At 35.5% G+C, this 21196-nt stretch overlaps 3 protein-coding genes across 3 annotated transcripts; 2 read left to right on the forward strand and 1 right to left on the reverse strand.

The window, feature by feature from the left end:
* Positions 1–939: 939 nt before the first annotated feature.
* On the forward strand, positions 940–1911 carry LOTGIDRAFT_152236 (hypothetical protein; the record flags this gene model as incomplete). The annotated part of the gene is made up of 1 exon (XM_009045682.1): positions 940–1911. One exon carries the CDS (start codon positions 940–942, stop codon positions 1909–1911), a length of 972 nt encoding a protein of 323 aa, XP_009043930.1.
* Positions 1912–2563: 652 nt separating this feature from the next.
* LOTGIDRAFT_208417 (hypothetical protein) lies at positions 2564–9824 on the reverse strand. The gene is made up of 15 exons (XM_009045683.1): positions 9482–9824; positions 9254–9349; positions 8853–8987; positions 8424–8518; positions 8007–8194; positions 7478–7669; positions 6456–6606; positions 6048–6188; positions 5396–5608; positions 5027–5163; positions 4593–4763; positions 4361–4459; positions 3951–4097; positions 3589–3679; positions 2564–3082 (listed from the first exon to the last, which is right to left on the reverse strand). The coding sequence occupies exons 1-15, from the start codon at positions 9739–9741 to the stop codon at positions 2847–2849; spliced, it is 2352 nt and encodes a 783-aa protein (XP_009043931.1). The 5' UTR covers positions 9742–9824; the 3' UTR covers positions 2564–2846.
* A 7259-nt stretch (positions 9825–17083) lies between these two features.
* LOTGIDRAFT_102725 (hypothetical protein) lies at positions 17084–17365 on the forward strand (the record flags this gene model as incomplete). Its single annotated transcript, XM_009045684.1, has 1 exon — positions 17084–17365. One exon carries the CDS (start codon positions 17084–17086, stop codon positions 17363–17365), a length of 282 nt encoding a protein of 93 aa, XP_009043932.1.
* Between the last annotated feature and the right edge of the window lie 3831 nt (positions 17366–21196).

The raw sequence follows: 21196 nt of genomic DNA on the forward strand, positions 1-21196 counted from the left end.
TAGGATGTTTAAACGAACAACAGGTTCATGACCTTGCCGATATGAAGGTTGTAACGATATCTGTTTAACTGTATTTACTTGTTATCTCCCTTTAATGCACCTCGCATGCGCACTGTAAAGAAAGTTCTTAATATGTCTCTCTCTAATAAATAGCGTTGTTAAAACTCACTAGTCTTCTCTGGCTCACCAACCTAACTTACACGACAACAACGTTACAAGGGTCAATAAAGTACATAATTTTATTTGTATTATTTGAAAATGCATGTTGCTAATTTGAAAAAGACTCAATGATGTAAATATCTAATAAAAGTTGGAGTGCAAATACTTTTCATTATCCTTCAAGAAAGCAATGGAGATAATCTTGTAGCTTCAAGTCAGTGCTCCATTTATTTGATTGTGGCGATTGATTGCCTCGCCCAGAGTCTTAACACTCATTGCTACAGTTCAAATAATGGATATGTACTTCAATGAATCCACTTTGATCCAGCGATGGCCATGGACGGAATTGGTTAAACAGAATTGTGTCCCTTTATGAAATAATCAGCCACCTTACAACGCAAATTGGATAGTATTGGTGTACTTAGTGATACTTTCCTATAAAAGCACTGGACTTGGCCTGAAATAATGTATATATTACACGACCTGGAGTGTAATCAGACTTTGCACCAGCCGGTGTAGCGTTTTACATTCACCCACCATGGTGTGTATAATTCAAATGTGGTATAAAGCAGCGCCTAAAAGAGTTAAACAGCTTATCCATGCACTGGTGGGAATAATTATTATTAGATGGCAACTAAGTTCCACCTATTTAGGTGTAAAGTCATCAACATTGGATTCATGATCATTTTTTTATACAAGAGCGAGTAAAAAGTTTTTTGGGGTAGATTTACTTTTTGAACGAACAATTTGTTCTGATATCATGAAAGAAGACTTTCACCAATGAAATTTTTCTATTATAATTTATATCTTAAAAATCCAGACAGTAAAGCACTGATGATATCAAAAGAAGTGCACTTCCATGATCTGGTACTACTTCCAGAAGAAGTCGTGGAATTATTGAAGTTGATTCTCTCCCTTCATCCAATTGGTCACATCGAGACATTTAAAGAAAAAGATACAAATGATACATTGGTTGGAAGGAAAATTTTGGATATCAAAGAAGCTTTGTATTGTCATGTCATTCTGAACCTGAAAGATACAACTATGTTTCACTCTTCACCAATTAGCACATTTGATTTGAAAACACGAGCTCCTGTCAAACTTGCATTTTCTGTCGAACCATACTTGGTTGTTCGCTTTATTTTTCATAGAATTGGTTTCGATTACAAAGCTGTTGAAATTTTTGTAAGGAACTTTATTTCCATCCTTAAAAGACTTGGTTTGAAGAAAGAAGTTCCCGAATTTAATTGCCTTCATTCTAGACAACCATTTTACGATTTGGATCGTTACTTAACGTCCAATTTCGCACCACTTTCTGAATTTTGGAGTAAAAAGCTAAAGAAAGGAATAACTAAAGCATCCTTCGCTGATATCACTATCAAACCTATACTTAAAAAGTCCGGTGAACTATTTCATTATTCATATCTCTCATTTACAAAATTCACCAGCGGAAAGATAATAAATATGGCAGCTCAGAAGAACATCTCGTTGATAGGTCCCATTATCTCAGTTTATCAACTTATGTTATCTTTTCACTCCAAATCAAAATATGTCACCATTCTGACTGAAACAGACCTCAGGAAGAAAATTACAGGAGCTGACAATTTGGTGGAGTCTATGACAAACCTTGTACCATTAACTGCTAAGATACCAATCAAGAACGACCAGACCGTGGAAAGGTTTTTGGTGGAAAATGAAGTTCTAATACAAGAATGTATATCAATGTGCATTTCCTTTTACAGTCATTTGTGATATTCTTAAAAAATCTGACCGCAAGAATGTCATGCGACATAAGGTGGTTCAAAGGATTCCAGAAGGAAAAACCGACAAGGTTATATCAGAGGGAAAAATTAGAGATGTTGGAATGTTTCATGAAACTTCATTAGAATGTCTCTTTGACAAACACAGAACTATTTTGTATCTTCAGCTGCAAGCATCCACTGACACATACTCTCAAACTGATGCCAATGCTATATTAGAAAACTTGGCAAAGGTCCTGAGACTCATCAGTGGCAGGCCGGACATCGGTGTCAATCAACTAAGGAATCATATTCTTCAAAATAAGGAATTTATCGATCTTTTTGGTAAGTTTTTATCATAATACTCAGACAAAGTATCTAATTCTTATATAAGATTCTCTAGTTTTATTCAATTTGTAATAAAGATGAATAGACGGGGAAAATAGAAATCCTAACGATGTCATATTTACATTTTTTAATTGCCTTAGGTATGTTTTTTAAAAGTTCTTTTTGTAGATTTCTTCATAAAAGTAGGGGTATAGATGGACGCCGTGACGAAGTATTGATATCATTAACTGAAGACGAAGGTCATAATCATTCTGTATTGAAATGGTCCAAGAGTGGGAAGAAAGAAGTTAATACCATAGATCTGGAAACCATATCCAATGTTCATTTTATTAATGATATCAATTCTGGTGGGTGTAAATCTGAATATATGTAATGTACCCTGTAGATAAATATCTAATGATAATAATCACACAAGTTTCATTGAGACCAACAAGACAATGTGGAAAAGATCAAACACATAGCAGATATAAAGTTTATATCTATATATATATAACATTAAAACAACATTTAAGCGAATTGACGAGCTGATTTATTCGCAGTAGTATTTATCAAAGTAAAGAGTAATTCGAATTATGCGTATCGAATTTGACAAAATGGAAATTACCAATGATAAAAATCTCTTTTCCAAAATGGCCTCTCTGGGCTCAAAGTGACTTTGTCAATAGCGTGAACGACACCATTTGTAGCCGTGTTATCACATTCTGTGACTACTGCGTGATTAAATTGAATGGTACCATGACGTTCTTTGACGGGGAATCTAACACCAGACAGGGTTCTTACACTGGCTACATCAAACCAACTTCTTACCATACTGATACTGGCACAACATACAAATTCTACAATATAAATTATGTATCAGTTGTAGACACGGTTTGGTCATGGGCTTTAATCTCGGTTGGCGTGTGAAATTCTGTTGACCTTGAATAAGTCACCATTCCTCATTCTTCCAATTGACCCAGCTGTAAATGGGTACGGATATCCCGAAAATATCAATGCCTAGCGGTTCAGTCAAGGATCCTTAGTGAACCTTGTAAAAATTGGTTGTTTATTCTTTCCTAATTTCTACTAGGCTATCTAGAGTCAGTTATAGGCGTTGTTTAATTTTGACAATCAATAATATTAACATCTTGATCATGTGGTCAAGGATTCACCATGCTCCATCTGGATTAACGATAACATCTTATTTCACTTGTTGAAAACTACATTGCAGACTGGTCATGGCCAAAGATCTTTCGGTAGCTCTTGTTCCACTATTCAATAAATTTACCTGACATATATTCTCTCCTTTTTTTTGGTCGGTATCAAAAAATAGGGTAAACCTGCAGATAAGACGAACTATTACCTTGAACGATATGGTTTTGTAAAACTTTTTTAAGTACTTCTGGGTTGTCTTCAATTTTTTCCAGGTCTTCTTCATATAAGTCATCAAAAGCCTAAAATAATATTTACCTTTTATAAGAAATTGTTAAAATATTGCATATTCATTGTACTTCAATATTAGCCTATGGTTGTCAACGTGGATTTTGTGACTCGATTACATGTGAATTTACCACTTTTCAGTACCATGTAGGGTTGTCAGTTTTCACAGAAAACGATTCAGAACCCTTCTCATCAATATTATGCAACAGGCTAACATTATTTATTTTGAAGTTTTAAATGGAGAATTCCAAACAAGACAAGAGCATTTTGTAATACGGGTTTTACCTCGTTGGTTGGAGCAAACATGGTAAATGGTCCTTCTTCTTGAAGCATATCAGCTAGTCCAGATTTCTTCATCAAACGTACAAGAGTTGAGAATTTTTTTTTAGATGCCAAATTGTCAACAACATTACCAACTGGTGGTAACAATACCTAGAAGAAGAGTTTTAAAATTATGGCTCAAACTTTGTTCAACTCGATATACGAGAGGACAGGGCTAGTACCGGCACTAAAAGTATTATACAAAAGTTGCAGTAGGTACTATATTATCAATGGTTTATCTCCGTCAATTTATTTAGTTGTTATTTGGACAAAACGTATATTAATTTATCTTGCAATCATTGAGCAATAATTTTACTCGTATATGTTTTATTTTACGGTACACGGTTTTGTAAGAAATATAATCTGAGCCTTACCTCATTTACAATATTAATTACACCATTACAAGCAGGAACATTTTCTTTTATTATCGGTGCACATTGGGCTGTTTGGATAGAATGATGGCGGAAGGGAAACTGAAATAGGAAAGAAAAGATATAGAGACATCAAAAAGAATTTCTATAAAAGAATGACATTGGCAGATCTTAGCTGAACATGTGACAGCGCAATGCCAAAGTGATAAGAAACTATAACTATATATATACACACTGTTGAATATCTGTTCATTCTTATGTTTCTTTCATTCTCTGTGGACAATTTATAATTATTGTGTAATCTGCTACAGGTTACTACTTCTGGTACCACGTGATACATTACGATGTCCTCTACTTTCTTTTTATCTTTCTTCAGTTCTTCTAAAGACACCTTCTCTTCTAATTTCTGTTTTGAAAAAGAAATTGTTGGAACATTATATCAAACTAATGTGAGTATTCCATAAAGGGTTTGTAAAGGGTTTATGATCTTTGTGTCATATAACTAGTAATGACGCAGGTACATAGTATTCGTTCTTAAATGAAATATGGCGTTTTTCTCCCAACAAGCTTCTGTTCAAAAATCCAGTTCAAGAATCAGAAAGTACTTGATTTTAGTAAAATAAAAGTATATAGATATTTTTTTGTATTTTTTGCAACAAAGTTTAGTACCTCAAAAGCATTGTTACTTGGAATAAATAAAGTCAAATTTTCCATCTTAGTGATGCCTTTGAACATTCCGGTTTCCTTCAACAATTCCACAAATTTAGTTAGATTGTTTTTTTCCGCTACATCTATTAATCCCAGAGCTGTAATAAAACAACATACACCTTACAGTTGTCTGAAACATGCTGATTCCCTAATATGTCGACCAGGTTGACTAGATGTCGTTAATATTGTTACCAGAGGCTATAGATAAAATCTCACCTTCATGTCCGTGGACGGTACTATTTAAATGAAATGTTGTCATAATTAAACTATGAAATGTATCCGTATAATAATATATTGATAGTTATTAACACATTATATAGGATTATCTACCTTGATCTGGTACTAAGACATCCTCAATGACGTGAATAACACCATTGGTGGCCATAATATCTCGTCCAACCATCTGAGAACCTTCCACAAACAGTTTATCGTCCTCCGTGCGTGTTAAATTCAGGTATTTATTTAACAAGTTTGTTGTTGTAACAGTGCCTTGGATGACAGTGGAACATATAACACTGGTCAGTAAATGATTCTTCAAAACCTCTACAATATATAATTAATAAAACGTTTGTGTATAGCAATTAAAGTTATTAGCAAGTATATAGATTCAGATGAGTTACATAGACTGACAGGTTGAAAACAAGATGGATACACATACTTCATTTTCGCGACACACCTAAGATCTGGGGCTTTCCAATCCTTTGCAGTTGATATCCAAGTTATCTTTACCACAGCCAAAATTTTCTCAATTGGCTAAATGAACGATTTATATGCAGGCCTCATGAAGATATTTTAGATCTGATCAATAGTGTGCAACTACAACATGAGTAGGATAAGTTACTAGTACACCACCAAAAGAGTCATAACCAGAAATCGCTTGTAATCTGTAGAGAAGAACGACATGAACGCAAATATGTGGCTGACAAACACACAAAATTGGGGTCCCTTGCTATCAGCCCTTCCTGTATGCAGTACAACTTACTTTCTAAACATGACTTTTCGCCTTTAATAAGTCGGTCTCTTATACTTGGTTCAAGCTTCTCAAAAGCTGCGTCAGTAGGAGCAAACAATGTATACTGTCCAGTTCCTCTTAATGCCTTTACTAAATCAGCTCGAGCCAATGCTGGAAAATTGTTAATAAACAATATGTATAAATTGAACGAAAATTAATCAGATCCAATATGTATTCAACTCTTCAAACTCAAATTTTTGTCCCAGGGTTTCGATTTCATAATGATATCAAGATCTAGACTTTTATTAAATCTCCTGAAATTTATTACAGTTAGCAGTAATTGCACTCAACCAGTTAGCAAATGGATAATCTAGGCTACTATATCATGAACTTTATTTCAATGACATAAAGGAAAAGGTCTTAAAATTAGGGTTGTACCTGTTTTCAGATAACTTAGGTTTGGATTTTGGCTGATGATATCGACAATGCTATCCGTTACAGGTTTAATAATCCTGTCTACTGTATGGATGATCCCATTGGTGGCTTGATTATCAGCTGATAGAATACGAGCACAGTTGACAGTTATCAGCTATAAAAGAAAGTATATATAAAATGTTATGAAGGCTTCCCTTGGCTTCAGAAAGACTAGTTTCTATTGGCTAGTGTCGACAATGAGTGTCCAGTCCAAACAAGAAATATACTTTGTACTATTTTCATTTTTATGAAATTCAAAGGCATGTACATAGCAGGTTTTTGTCGATGGTCTATGTATGCCAGTAAACATGTACACAACGGATCTCGTATAAGTTTCAAGTGTCATCAAAAACAATGTAATGGGTATCCTGTATCAGGAAAGAAGCTGTAAATGTTATGTACAGATAACATAGTATACTTGCCTTTCTTTTTCTATTGATGTGTAATAATCTCTGATGATCATGCATAACTAATAAGCTGATCATAGTCCATCAGGGTATTTCCGGAGTTCTACATCATAGTGTAACGTATGTAACAGTCCTTGGAGAGTGCACAGGAAATATGAATTGTTGCTCTAGTACATTACCTCGTTGTATAAGAGGTTACGTGAACGGATGCGATGAATAATAATATGTACTATATGACAAATATGCATTGTTTGTCTCGTGGCCTATTCTTGTTTTGATATCGAACTGCACTGGAACTGTTATCGACGTTGGTACATGTAGGAGATTTGAGAAAAAGCCAAATGAAATTTCTTAACCAAGATCTTGAGCGCAATAGACACGACCGACAGACACAGTCATCAACTAGGGTCAAGTAACGTAAATAGAGCAGAGGTCTTCGATTTGTACATTGTGAGTTATTCTTTTTTCTGCGTAAATCATAGTACATTTCGATGGTTCCTCGTCAGCCCAGCTAAGAAGTGAGCATAGATTTGGATTTCGAAAATTACAATCACAATTATATTTTTTGTGAGTTCTCACCTTTTCGGGTCTTGAGAAAAAATTGACTCTTAGCAAGGAATCAAAAGGACTGGCGGTCTCAATCAGTTGTTCATCATTTAGACCACTTGTTTTAAGGGTATCATAAACCAGATGCCCAAGAAGAACATTGCTCATATCAGCTATGACTAGATCTGTTAAGGGCTTGGAAACCATTACCACTGATGGCATGTCCTGGAATACAAATGTTAGGCTGAAATGTATTCATCTGTAAATAGCCTTCACGTTATATAGCAATAGCTTCAAAAGAGACGAATACATGCATTTGATTTATATATTGTTTTACTATATCACTAGATCATTCTTATTAATAATAATATTTATTTATTTATTATTAAAAATAATACAAGATTTATGGATAAAATTACGTTTTGTAGGCTAAATAAGATTAATGAACCAATGTTTCACTAAAGGGAAAAGACGCTTTACATTATATTTCATCAAGCGTCATTTTGCTCTCAGAAGAGGCTTTGCTGTTTAGACAGCAATTCTTTGTTGTCATATCACTTACCTTGGGTAAAATTGTTTCCAATTCGGGAAGTATATTCTTTTCATCTTCAAAAGCTTTATTTACTGGAGCGAAAACAGTGAAGTTGCCTTTCTCAAGATCATCAGTCAGAGACACACTTTCTGTTGCTCTCAAAAATTCGGTTAAACCGAGATTTCGAGCTGTCTTGACCAAACCATCTAATTTGAACTCTAAAATGAAAGGTAAATGAGCAATTTTACAATTGCAAACAATTTGAAATCAGGAAATCTTTTAATAAATCATTAGTTTTAGCCGAAATAGAATCTTGAGTTGAAAATGTCCAAATGATACAATTTCCAACTGTCGTATCACCATCATTAAACAATGATTGATAAATGATGATAGATTAAATGATGAGGTAATTACCCCCAGGTTGATAATCCCTGTAGTATAGCCTACCTGTTGGACAACCAAACATTTCATCTTTTCTAGTAAAGCCAGGACAACATTCATAAACTTCTGTAACTGTTTTCTGTTTCATAAATATTCCTGTTCTATTAAACATGAATTACAAACAATTATCAAATTTTCTGGAATAACCGTGTATGTTCAAAATACAAATTAAAGAAGATTGAGTCTGAGGACCTTGAAAAAGCTTCATTGTGGCTAATTGTCAAATGTTTTGGTCAAGAACAAATTGGTAGAATAATTGTCTTGAAGATATAATGATGTAGTATGGGTTACTTTTTCTTGATATCAATTGTGATACAATGTCATTGTGCCAAATGCTTCAAACTGGAATCAAAAAGTTAAACATTGTCTGTAAAGACTTGTGACCGATTTGTCGCATTGAAAAAGATATACTTTCTGTTCGAAACATAAACTAACTTGGTTGTACATTTATAGGATGTTTCGGACTGGTCACAAACTTGGTTTTTAAAACTGAAATGTCTGGAAATTGGACCAGTGTCTGAAATACTTGTGTTTTCAATTGACTCTTTCTCATCTTTACAGACATTGGGTCTGAAATAGAAAATATTTATATATAATTAATTAAAAATAATTGTAACAGAAAGGTGGATATGAATCAACATAGCGCACGTTTTTGTGAACCATATTCCACACAGAAGTTGTAGACATATGATACATGACACACAGGTACTCTTAAAAAACATGCTTTGTATACTTATTGCTGGAGGCAACGAAATGAGGTGCAGCTAAGCAGCTTGTATTGTTAACAACAAGAATCTAGAAACAAACACTAAAATTAATTCAGTTGCCCTACTCACCCTTCCCACCAAGGTTTCGGCTCATTTCTGGAATTCCAACCGAAGTCTAACCAAAATTTATCTTCAAAATTAAATCCATATCGCCTGTCCTTTATTCTGAAAAGAGTTATATTGTGAAATAATAAAATTTCATTCTTTATAGCAAAACTCGGAATAGGAAGAAAGTTTTAACAAGTTTCATTTGCACATTCTATTCTTCTTGAAAGGAGCACAAAAAATATAGCATACCTTCTAAAAAGATCATCTAATTCCTCTTCAACTCTAGTTCTGTGATCTTGTCCTGCCCCCCAACCTGAACCCCATCTACCCCATCCATGGCGCTGTCTTGGACGATGATTAGACGGTTTCGTCCCGCGATCTCGTAGTCGGTCAGCAAGTGAACGTCTGCCGGATCGGCCTCTGTACCATCTTCCTCTACTACGTCTGGAACTGGCTATCACAATAATGCTCAGAAGTATTAACAGGAAAATCCATAAATTCCGTGACATCTTAGAACCTTAGAAACTTATTTGGTAGTGTGACATCTACTAATTAAGAGTGACAACAATCCTTGACCTCAGATAAAGGAAGTTTTCAATGTAATATAACATGAGAGTTTCCCAGCTTTATATACCAATAAATTTGCACTTTGGCCTTTGGAGAACCGCTGCTCAAAATATTTTAAGGTTAACATCAAATTCGAAACATATTGGGTTTCTTAGCGTATCAATGAAATTTTGACAGACCTCAGTAGATTGTGACTGACTTTTGCAACTAAAATTGCAAATAAAATGGTAACTGAATTTTTCACTGCTATGTAAATAATCAATGTGCTATTCAGTTATTAACTATATAATTTTATGTATATTACATGCAGAACATATTTGAATGTATTCAGCTTACTGTTCAATTAAGGAACTTCCAAAGATAAGCTTACGCATTTAATTTATGATGCAAAATGGTACTAATAGTCTAACACTACATTTTCCATGCATGATATAAAAGCTAGCTTGATTGTTGATTCAAATTCAGTAAAGGACACACATCCTCTTTAGGACCCTTAAACTTAACTTTCCAAAAAGCTATGCTAAAAAAAAGTTTTAAGTAGTGATCACCATGTGTCAAAAAATGAAATATCTTCTTAAACCACCAATCACAACCGATGTTTCCATCAGCTGAGATACTACCCGCCTAACAGTTTTGCTTTTGTTTTAAAGTGACTTTGAAGCAAGCTATCGTTTTATACGATACTGATTGGGTTAGTGGGGTATTGACTTAGTGAACAAAAACCAGTGGCTAAATTATGAGTGCCTAAAGTATCGTGTTTTATCGTATTGTGCTTAAAAAATGTGTACCTTAATGACTGCTTACCGGGATAATGTGCCTCTCGTGGAATTTGGGGTTGGGTACGATAATGGCTAAAGCCGTCGGTAAAATCGATTGGTTAACCGATAGCGTGAAAATCTTGTGTGGGTTATGATGTAAACTGTTCGTCTACATTAAGTGATACAAAAAGTGGTAAAAAATACGATGGATTTCGTATCTGTAGACATGTTTGTATTTTACGGGATTTGTCCTATTGAATTGTTTATAATGTAGTGAGCTGGTGATCTTGTACAGATGCCAACAACCATATCACATACATTTTCAACAACAGACCTAATAATATAGCAGTTTATTAAAAACATATGACAGTATACCGAGGCGGTCAATGGACTTAAAAGAACATATGGAAACCATAATAAGGCGGACCTAAGGATCTGTGTCAGAAACATTCTAGGGTGAAAGCAATATTGTCAAGCAAACATCCGGCTTCTCTGACGAAGTATATAGTTGATATGAAACATCAAGCGATTCAAATAAAAGGACAAGTAAAACGTAGATTTAACATGAGAAAAAGATTCTTAATTTTTTTCTGGTTTCCGTATAGTCCCTATATGTAACAAAACATTTACACTGATAGCGCCTTCATAAGCATAACACAATTTTCCGTAAGGTAATTGCAATTAAGTGTCTCCGATAAACATGTACAAGGTTTCAAATCTTCTTTTGAATCTCTTTGAAACTAATTCGCCAATCTTATATAAAAATCCAGTCCAAAAATTTATGAGGACGACACAATAGAGGATTTGGGATTGTTATCAAAATGCACCACACGTTTACCTAAAAAACGCAACGATCTAAATTCTACACACAAAATGAAAAAAAAAATGTATTCGCAATACAAAACAATTGAGATGTCGGCTAAACCCTCATTTCTCAGATTAATTCGGAAAGAGAAATTGAGTATCACTTTCGCCCTTGTAAAAAGCCATATCCGTCGACAGGAAAGATACCATGAGTTGTAGTGTCAATAAAATATTCAACCAATCACATCCTTTGAACAGTGAGAACCTATTTTTATTACATTGATAGATGGAATACTGGAGTTATTATTAATGAACTTTGACTTATCAGTTCATCTTAACAGTGAAATGGGACATTTTAGACTTCGATTGTGAAAACTGTGAGTGTCCTATTCAATGAGTCAGCAATATCGTATTCCGATGTTCCATCATTCACATTTCCAATTGAAGCATACAATTTTACATAGCAACAATAATTTGCAAAATACACTTCAGGAAATTACGTTGTTCGGGTTTGAAACAGAAAAGTGCACCATTTTCTGCTTGAGAATTAACAGACGTCATTTCCGGTGATCATTTGAAGTAAAAATTGTGAAAATTTGAACCATATTTCAATATCAATCCTGTCACAGTGTACGTTATAAATTATAACTCTGAAAAATGTGAAAAACAGCATGGACAGTAAGATTATCGTCACCACCGACCGATACGCTTTCTTCCAACGCACACAAAACAGACGTCGAACTTTCAATCGAAATACGAAGAGTTGAATTTGAGATCTATCATCTTGGGAAAGCAAGTCTGAAGTAAAATATTTTGGTCACTTGCCCACCAGCAACGAAAAATCAAGGGGCGCCTAATTCTTCGAGGGGCGCCAAAAGCTCTTTTTTAACACTTGTCATCAAAAGTCCGCAATTGACATAGCAACGCCCCTTTCCTATTTTAGATATTCAAAATATACAAATTTATAAATTTTTCTTTCCTGTCTTCAAAAGGTTAACATACACAAAAGTCCTTTTTTTTTATATTTGTACTTTCTGTGCGTCGCTAAATATATAGCGTATTTGGGAAGCTATAAGATAGTAAGTATATCAAGGAATATTAATTACCTTACATAGACACAGCTTTATGGAAAAACGATCACTGGTTTAAGTTTTATGCAACGTTTCGACTTGTTTCCCCCGTCGTACTCAGGCGCATAATGATAAGAAGTGATGAGCAAACTATATATACATTAATCCTTATTATCAAGAACACATTTAGAACCAGTTATCATTTGATTTTTATGTTCTTCATTATTCTATTTTTTTTTTTTTATTTTGTATGTTTTATATTATGATATTCAGTTTTAGTATATGCATTAGTGCCTGTATTGTACTGTGTACTGTGTACACGTATGTGAAAGGTACACGATAAAAATGAGTGTAATAATAATAATGATAATAATAATAATAATCTTCTGCTTCCATGGTGAAATTCATCCTTTAATGCTGAACATTAAGATGCTGAAGTAGAGCTGAGGGGTTGCTAGCACAACAACTACGCCCAACCTTTGCACATCAAGCTTTTCGATCAGTATTGATGGCAAAACCCACCAACCAACAGCCTGATCCTAACAGACCATTCATTGGAAAGGCATCATACCAATATTGTATTTCCACAAAGCTGTGTCTATATATCGTACTCACAATTGCTGAATGCCATTCAAAGACTTTATTAATTACCTTGTTTTTATTACCATCATGAATGTTATTGTAAACTTGCAATTTAATAGCCACACACATGCAGGTGAAGGCTACATAAATTTACAGAAAACTACAGAATTGTTGTTTTTCAAATAACATCTGTGGCTTGATACCTTTTGTCCGAACAATGACAATGATTTTTTACACTGTTCAGCAGAACTTGAGTTTTGGAGGTGCATTTCCAAAGATAAAGCAAAAGTTTGTCAACTGGCCAACATCTCGATGCAGATGAAGTTGCGAGTATTGAATTGATGAAGACACTGAACACATAGACAACTAGTTACTAGGAAGCTCTTCGACAGCTGAATGCACCTTTTCTGCCCCGAAACGAGTCAAATCTCGAATACTTCCTAAGCAGCTATGACGGGTGTGGCACCAGACAAGGTATGCTGGACACCTGATACCACATTATAAAATACTTCCTCACTTATGATTGATGTACTTCAATAGCTGCTTCTAATGTTTCGCCAATATCGTGTATGTTGTTTGGTTTATTTACCCTCCATGGTGCAAGAACGGTTAGAGGGATTGCCGCTGATGACATATGAGCGGCAGATTTGCTGGTCGCCGGCAAACGTGAAGAAAACGCTAGAAAAAGTCCCGTAAAATTAAAAATTTTATATCAGTCGCTATCAACCTGCGACAAATGCGAACATATTACGTTCCCTATGCGCGTTTTTTCTATTACAATCTATTGGCTTGGTGTACTTACAGTACAGTATCTGATGCTCCTGAGCTCTGAGCTAATTTTCAGAAAGGGCGCCTTTCCGGTGTGACGAAAGTGTCCAAAGCTCTTATTCAAACACTGACTTGGCGATATACCATAAGTAGTATAAGTTAGAAGTTATTTTTCGAATCTTACATTATTGACTAACATATGTTTAAATTGTGTTCAAATTGTACAAAAGGCGCAGTTGTATAGGGGGCACCAAAACGATTTCTTCCCTCCCAGCCAATTTGCAGCCACCACGCCACTGAAACCAAATACATAATAGAAAATGGCAGCAGCAGGAGGCAGGTCAAAAACTGATCGCCGGGCCTTTCTGTACGGTCACAATTGGTCGAACTGGTGACAAATTTGCGCGTAGCTCAGGTGAGAATCTGTCTCGAAAAAAGACCGAAAATTGAGTATACAGATCGTAAAACGTTATCTAAATCGTGTCGAGGGTACAACTCGTAGCTAGATCGGCAAATGTTGAGCCTTGGTCGTGTCGATCTACGCAAGTAATGGGTTAGGTTGCACGGATTTTGCCTGCTACCACGGGAAAACACAGCTGCGATCATAGTCGCGAGTAGTCGCGTGTGGTTTTTCCAGGTCGTACTCGGTGAAATGACTTCTGTTGAGAAGCACTGCTGTAGAGAGTCAAGTTTACCAGGGATATTAGAAAAACCTGTCCCCGTCACACCGGGAATGCGTCCCCCCTGCAGTACAACAAAGTAACAAAGACGCTGCAAACACGCTATGAACTCAATATCGTCGCATAACTCGCAGTATGCAATTTTTATTGACACTTTCCCTAGTTTTCCACACGTTTGACCGCGATCTACTACCTTTCAGTCGCCGTTAGATCGCAAATGGTCGCAGTCCGGTGTGACGGGGCTATATTAGAGTTAGATTTGGGTCATGATATAACATCGTTTCCTCTCTAAATGTTTATTTATATTAAACATAGATCACTATATTTATAAGTTGTATACAAGGGAATATAAGTGTTGAATAATAGCGCTCTTTAACTATTTAACTTTTTATTATTTAATTTTTGGCTATGATGAGTGAGGTTGCAGCGTACTGGAGTTTATAACAGGTTAGTTTTACGTCATTATTGTGGATGAATACATAAAAACGTAGGCTTCGATCGTGATAACAAAAGTTTTCTTTTACCCGAAACATTGGCGAAGTAAAGATTCATTGTGTAATCGGTTACATTTTTGCCAGGTTTACGTAGGCCCTAATTGATTTCATGACTAAAAATGCATTTACACAGAAAGGGAAATTTGAAAGGTGTGTCAGAATTAAAGCTTTTGGAGGGTGTCGTTTTCTAATGGTATCGGGAAATATAAAAGAGGCCTGAATTTCAAGGGATTGCACTTAAAATGTTTGTTAATTCGATAGTGTTCCCGGGCTTATAAAAAATATCCATCAGCTATATATATATATAATAGTTGAACAATAACATGAACATACTATGAAGCTCGCAACCTCATAAGCTTCACCATCCCATATAGATCACAGACACGTGTATCCCAACAGATCGGACCCTACCATTTCCTCCGACGCGGTGTGCGGATGTGATTACGCCACTGGTAAGTAAAGGCACAATTCTTGATGGATTTTGACGAAACTTAGTATGAGTGTTAGTAATCACTCAAGGATCGAACCCTATCGAAAATCAGAAGAATTGAAATATATTTAGGTTGAGTTATTGCCCTTGTTCTCAAAAACGCGTTCAAGTTTTAGCCTTGGACTTTTTCTTGTGCCAAATTAATTTAGCATAGCCTTGTAATTCGTAGTCTACAGCACAATCAGCAATAGTGGCTGGATGGTAAACAATACCAAATGTCAATGGGAGATGGTCGGATTCTGTTCTAAGCTCGACAGTGAAGTCTTCTATTACTTCAAAGAGTTTTGATGATACGATAAGGTAGACGACAACGCTTGCACCGTTATATTTTATGCACGTGAATTCACTTTGTTTATCATGGGTGGATGTACTGTTAACAACATGTATCATTAAAGAGGCACAAGGAGATATTAACGACCTTTTCAAGATGTAGTAACCAAAAATTTCGGAGAATTTCATAGTAATTTTTGCGCAGAACTTGCACAAAGCACCGAAAATATTTTCTTTCTTTTATAAAAAGGTGTAATAGCTCCCTCGACAAATGATGTAAATATCAATATCCAATATCAGTTCAACCCCCATGGTTTGATCATGAATGTCTCGGAACAAAAATCTGTTTAATACGACAGTCTTAACAAATTTAGAAGTGATAATTCGTACCTATCTTTGAAAACTTACAAATACGAAAGAAACAAATTCAAAGATAGCTTGCCAGGCAAGGTAACATACGCCCACTACCAGCTGTCAGAATGATAACAAAATCTTTAGTGGCTTAATAATAAATTTTCAAATAATCATCCATAAGTCAAGGCAAGTTATCATGAAATTCAAACATGAACAATGTCTCATCGCTGTACACACAAGGGCAATAACTCGGAAACTGTTGATTCGATTATTACCAATTTCTAACTTGACCGAGATCTCATCATGCATATCTAGTTTCATCAAGATTGGATAAAAACTGTAGTCTCTATCGTGCCTACAAGCCGAATTTGACAAGTTTTTACAAAGTCAAGGGCAATAACTCCGAAACCCTTCATCCGATTGTTACCAATTACGAAATAGAGTGAGATCTCACCAATATATACATGCATACTTAGTTTCATCTAGGTTGGATAAAAACTGTAGTTTCTATCGTGCCTACAATCGAAATTTGATTCGTTTTTACTAAGTCAAAGGCAATAACGCTGAAACCGTTCATCCGATTAATACCAATTTCGAACTTGACCAAGATCTCATCAATATATACATGAATACCAAGTTTCATCAAGATCGGATAAAAACTGTAGCCTCTATTGCGCCTATAAGAAATGTGAACGGACGGACGGACGGACGGGGACCGACCGACGGCAATATACGTCCACATTTCCACGTGGGCGTGTAAAAATCTTTGTGATTACAAAAAGAAACAATATACTAACTCATTGTACAATAATCTCTTGGCTGATATTGAAAATACAAAAACTTTTTGGCAGACACTAAAACACGCCAAACCAAAGTTATCGGTTATAGTGGGAATAAGTTGGTGAAGTTGCTGACATATTAAATAATGATATACCTCATGATGAGAATACTTCAGAACCCGACAGTATAAAGCGTCCTATCCTTGAGTCTGAAGTTCTTAAATGTTTAAAACAAATGAAACCAGGCACGTCTCCAGGGCCCGATGAGATGGGCATCGATCTTTTACGATCATGTCCGGAAATATTATCTAGCACCCTGGGTCTATTATTTAATGAGATATTTGAGTCAGGTTCGTACCCTACGATGTGGACAAAGGCCCTCATTGTACCATTGTTGAAGAAAGGGTCCAAGGCAGTCCCAAATAGTTACAGGGGGATATCTCTTTTGGATTGCCTTGGGAAACTTTACTCAACAATTCTAAATGAGCACCTAAAAAGAATTGTCAGATTCGAATAATGGATACCACGAGGCTCAGGCTGATTACAGGTCTTTCTATTCGACCATTGATCAGGTTTTTACATTGTATGACCTTGCGCAAAAAGGGGGGAAGGTTTTATGTACTTTTCGTTGATTTTTCCAAAGTATACGATTTTTTGAATATAGGGAAATTATTATCACTCTTACTGAAAAAGGGTATTAAAAGAAATATGTATAAAGCTCTCAAAGGTATGTACCATTCGGTATCGTCCAGTGTCAAATTATCTAACGGTATAACAGAATCTTGACAGGGAGTTGGACAGGGAAGTGTTTTGAGCCCCATTATTTTCTGTTTCTATATAATTAATTTGTAGCTTGAAACAGATAATGTTCGAGGCATATTTACAATTCAAGAGTCTCGGATATTTTGGCACTCCTTTATGCCGATGACTTAAGCTTGGTATCGGATAGAGTAGGGGATCTCCAAAAGAAGATATTGTATTTTCTTGGGGCTACCAATATAGGCCCGATATAGAAAAAGTTCATATAAATTATTGTAAATTTGTTTTAGGGGTTCACAAGTCTTCTACAAATGCAGGCATTTTGGGTGAGTGGGGCCGATATGATATGAGTTTATGTTATATCTGCTATTCCATCAAATATTTCTGTAAGCTTGTGAATATGGCCTTAAAGCAGGCTTTCCTAATGTTGAAGAAATTGGACGAACCCGGTGGAATCACTTGGGTATCAAATATTAGATTGCTTTTGTTCTCTCTTGGTTTCGGCTATGTATTTCACGTGGATAGGAGACATAAATAGTTTTATGCTTGGTATCAAACAACGTCTGAAAGATATAAACCTCCAATAATGGTCAAATAAGTTGTCTTTGTGTGATAGCTGCACCGTGGTAAATATTTGGGCACTCTCTCCTGAAATGTCCACTTTGCCCGCATGCAAAACAACATCCTCCGACGACTCCATTACCGAAACTGCTTCCTGTACCTTGCCCATTGTAGGCACGAAAGGAATTCATTTTTCCAAATCCAAATTGACCTTGGGTGAACTGTTGACCAGGTAAAGAAAAATTAGATACATTAGATTTTTTAGATTTACCAGTATTCCCCTTTTTTTTCTTCCTCTTCCCCAAAGCCCTGCCCTCTGCCTTAAGAATCCGTGATTCATCCTCTGAATCACTAGCCAATGGATATGCCTCATACTGCTTGACGGTGTCCCAACCACCTTCCGAAGAATCTGCTATGCGTATATGCTTATTACGAGTATGCAATTTTTCCCGTGAAACCTTCATCAATTCTTCTACATAATCAAATTTCTTGTTTTCTATAGCCCAACTAATCTGCCTCAAATTTTCATCCAATTCAGAATTAAAATTGTATTGAATCTTATTACCTTCATATTTCCAAGTTATATCCGTGTCCGTTTTCAACTTTTTCTGACACGGAATTCCCCCGCACCTCACTGCGTAATGATAACAGGTCCTCCTTCTGGCTTCTGATCTCATTTACCAACTGCATCAATGTATTCTTGATATCTGAATCTGGCGCCCCATCCATGATTCAAAATCGCCAGTCAACAAAAATATCAGAGCAAATAAACTCCGTGTGCTACCAGCCGCTTGGTCACTTCGCTGAATGACCAAACAAACACTTTACTGTCCTTAGTAACTTCTAATTAATAATACTCAATATTACTCATACTTCACTCACAATTAACAATAGTTATCTCCCTTCATGGGAAATTAATTTCTGTCTAATTCGTACCTCAAACGACAAACAATTATATTTTTTCTGATTTTCAATAGGGTTCATCCTTGGGTGATAACAAACAACAATACCAAGTTTCGTTGAAATCGGTCAAGAATTGTGCCTTGTAGAGTGTTTACAAGCAATTGTCGACGGACGGACAGACGGACATGGGTGACGGAAATATATATTTCATGTGGGCGTATAAAAATGGTGTTTTGGGTTTTTTGGGGAAATCAATGAACTCCCGCTATTCTCGTTAAAATGTCTAAAACTTGGCTATCGACATCAATTGGTTCAGCAACGTCTCTTTTCATCGTGCTTATTAAAAGGAGTAAAGGAGTAATTGGTGTCTTAATTAGATCAATCTATATAAGTCGTCTAAGACACATAGACTAGATTTCATTGCATAGTGGTAGGCCTAATATTCTATCCAAAGATATTCAAGAACCTAAGCAACATGGATCATCAATCATTACGCCTTATCAGAACAAAAAAGGGGAACAAATATATTTAGCTTTTAGTTGTATCATCATCACTATAGAACTTATTTATTATGTCATATTAATACAACCCTTTTGTTCACTAGAGTAACGACAGAAAATAAATATATATCTCTGTCTATACTCTAGCTCTATATAATGTGATAATACTATATTATAAAAATCTAGCTTAATTCTCACTTTTTTTCTCTAATAAAACACGCCTATATTTGATAAACGAGAGGGCAATACTGAGTAACATTTTACTATTTATTCTTTCCCCAGGCATAAAAAAAAAATTAAAAACAAAATATGTATTTTCACCTAAGATAGTGACATCGGTAGTATAAATGAAGACCCCTATCTATTTCAGAGTATCAATGTACCAGTTTCAGCTAAATCTATGAGCTTACACATAGGTAGGTAGATGACAAGTTAACGTTCGCTTCCAGCTGATGCTGATATCGCAAACTAGGTAGTTGTTGGTAGTCGTAGTAGTTGGTAGTTGGATTGGATCAAATTGGATGATTCGGTGTTGTTGGTTTGGTTGTTGATTAGCTTACACGTTGGGACCTGACATTTAAGTAGTAGGCTTAGGCCTGTCTTGTAAAGAATTAAAGTGATACTACGTCTTAGAATACACTCGTCCTGTGGCTAATATTTGTGTTTAATAGTGACCATTGGTTAAATAAGTATGCATAAATCGACAATAAAACTATAATCATAATTTTAAAAAAAAGTGAGCAAGCCATGAATCCGTTCAGTTTGAGAAAAAAAGAGTCTGGGTAATCAACGCTAAAACATGAAACAATCATCTTCCGGTGTATACAAACAAACTTTGCCAATGATTAATATTCGTTGAAAATTGTGTCAGTGGTGGAGTATTCATTCTAAATTATATGAATTGCTTTTTCGCGGAGTCGCTAAATCTCCTACGAGGCATCATTATTCCGTCTTCAAAATATGACAAGGACGCGGGAAGCCCCACTTGAGAGTTACTTCCCCTTGAAAATTACACCGGATTTCCTAGACTCGCGATTTGAAAATCGCTTAATGGGTGTATTAAGCGTTTTATAATCAATTACTTGATTTTGTGGATATATCGGATTATAGGGGGATTTTGATGTATAGTTAGGACACCAGGTGAGTCCACTGATGGATATATACTGTTATTGTCTAAATTTGAGCAAAATTAAAATTTTATGTTCATCCTAAGACGTAGTATCCCTTTAAGTCATAAAGAGCATGATTCACATTATTATGGTTCTTTTTCTCATACGTAAAAAATTGTGTGTTCAATAATATAGTCTTCAAAACTTTGATGCTAGGGGCGGGCATCGGTCTATAAGTTTTAATTGTACAGTTAAAGTTTGGGCTCAGTTGTGAAAAGGTTTTAATGATTAGCCAAATAAAGAATTTATTATTATTATTATTTATATCATAACTGAAGTGAGGACTTAATAAGTCGTGGTCTGAATCCACATTTACATCCGCTAGTCCTTGACGCCCAGGCTATGATAAAATAGATCATACCAGTACCGTCCGTCGAAGCTGCGCGAAAGCAAAGAAAGACTGGATGATCGAGACTACAGCATTTCCCCGAAATATTTAAAAATAGAAATAAAATT

Source organism: Lottia gigantea, assembly GCF_000327385.1.
Source record: "Lottia gigantea unplaced genomic scaffold LOTGIsca_1, whole genome shotgun sequence".
Classification (NCBI taxonomy): Eukaryota; Metazoa; Mollusca; class Gastropoda; family Lottiidae; genus Lottia; species Lottia gigantea.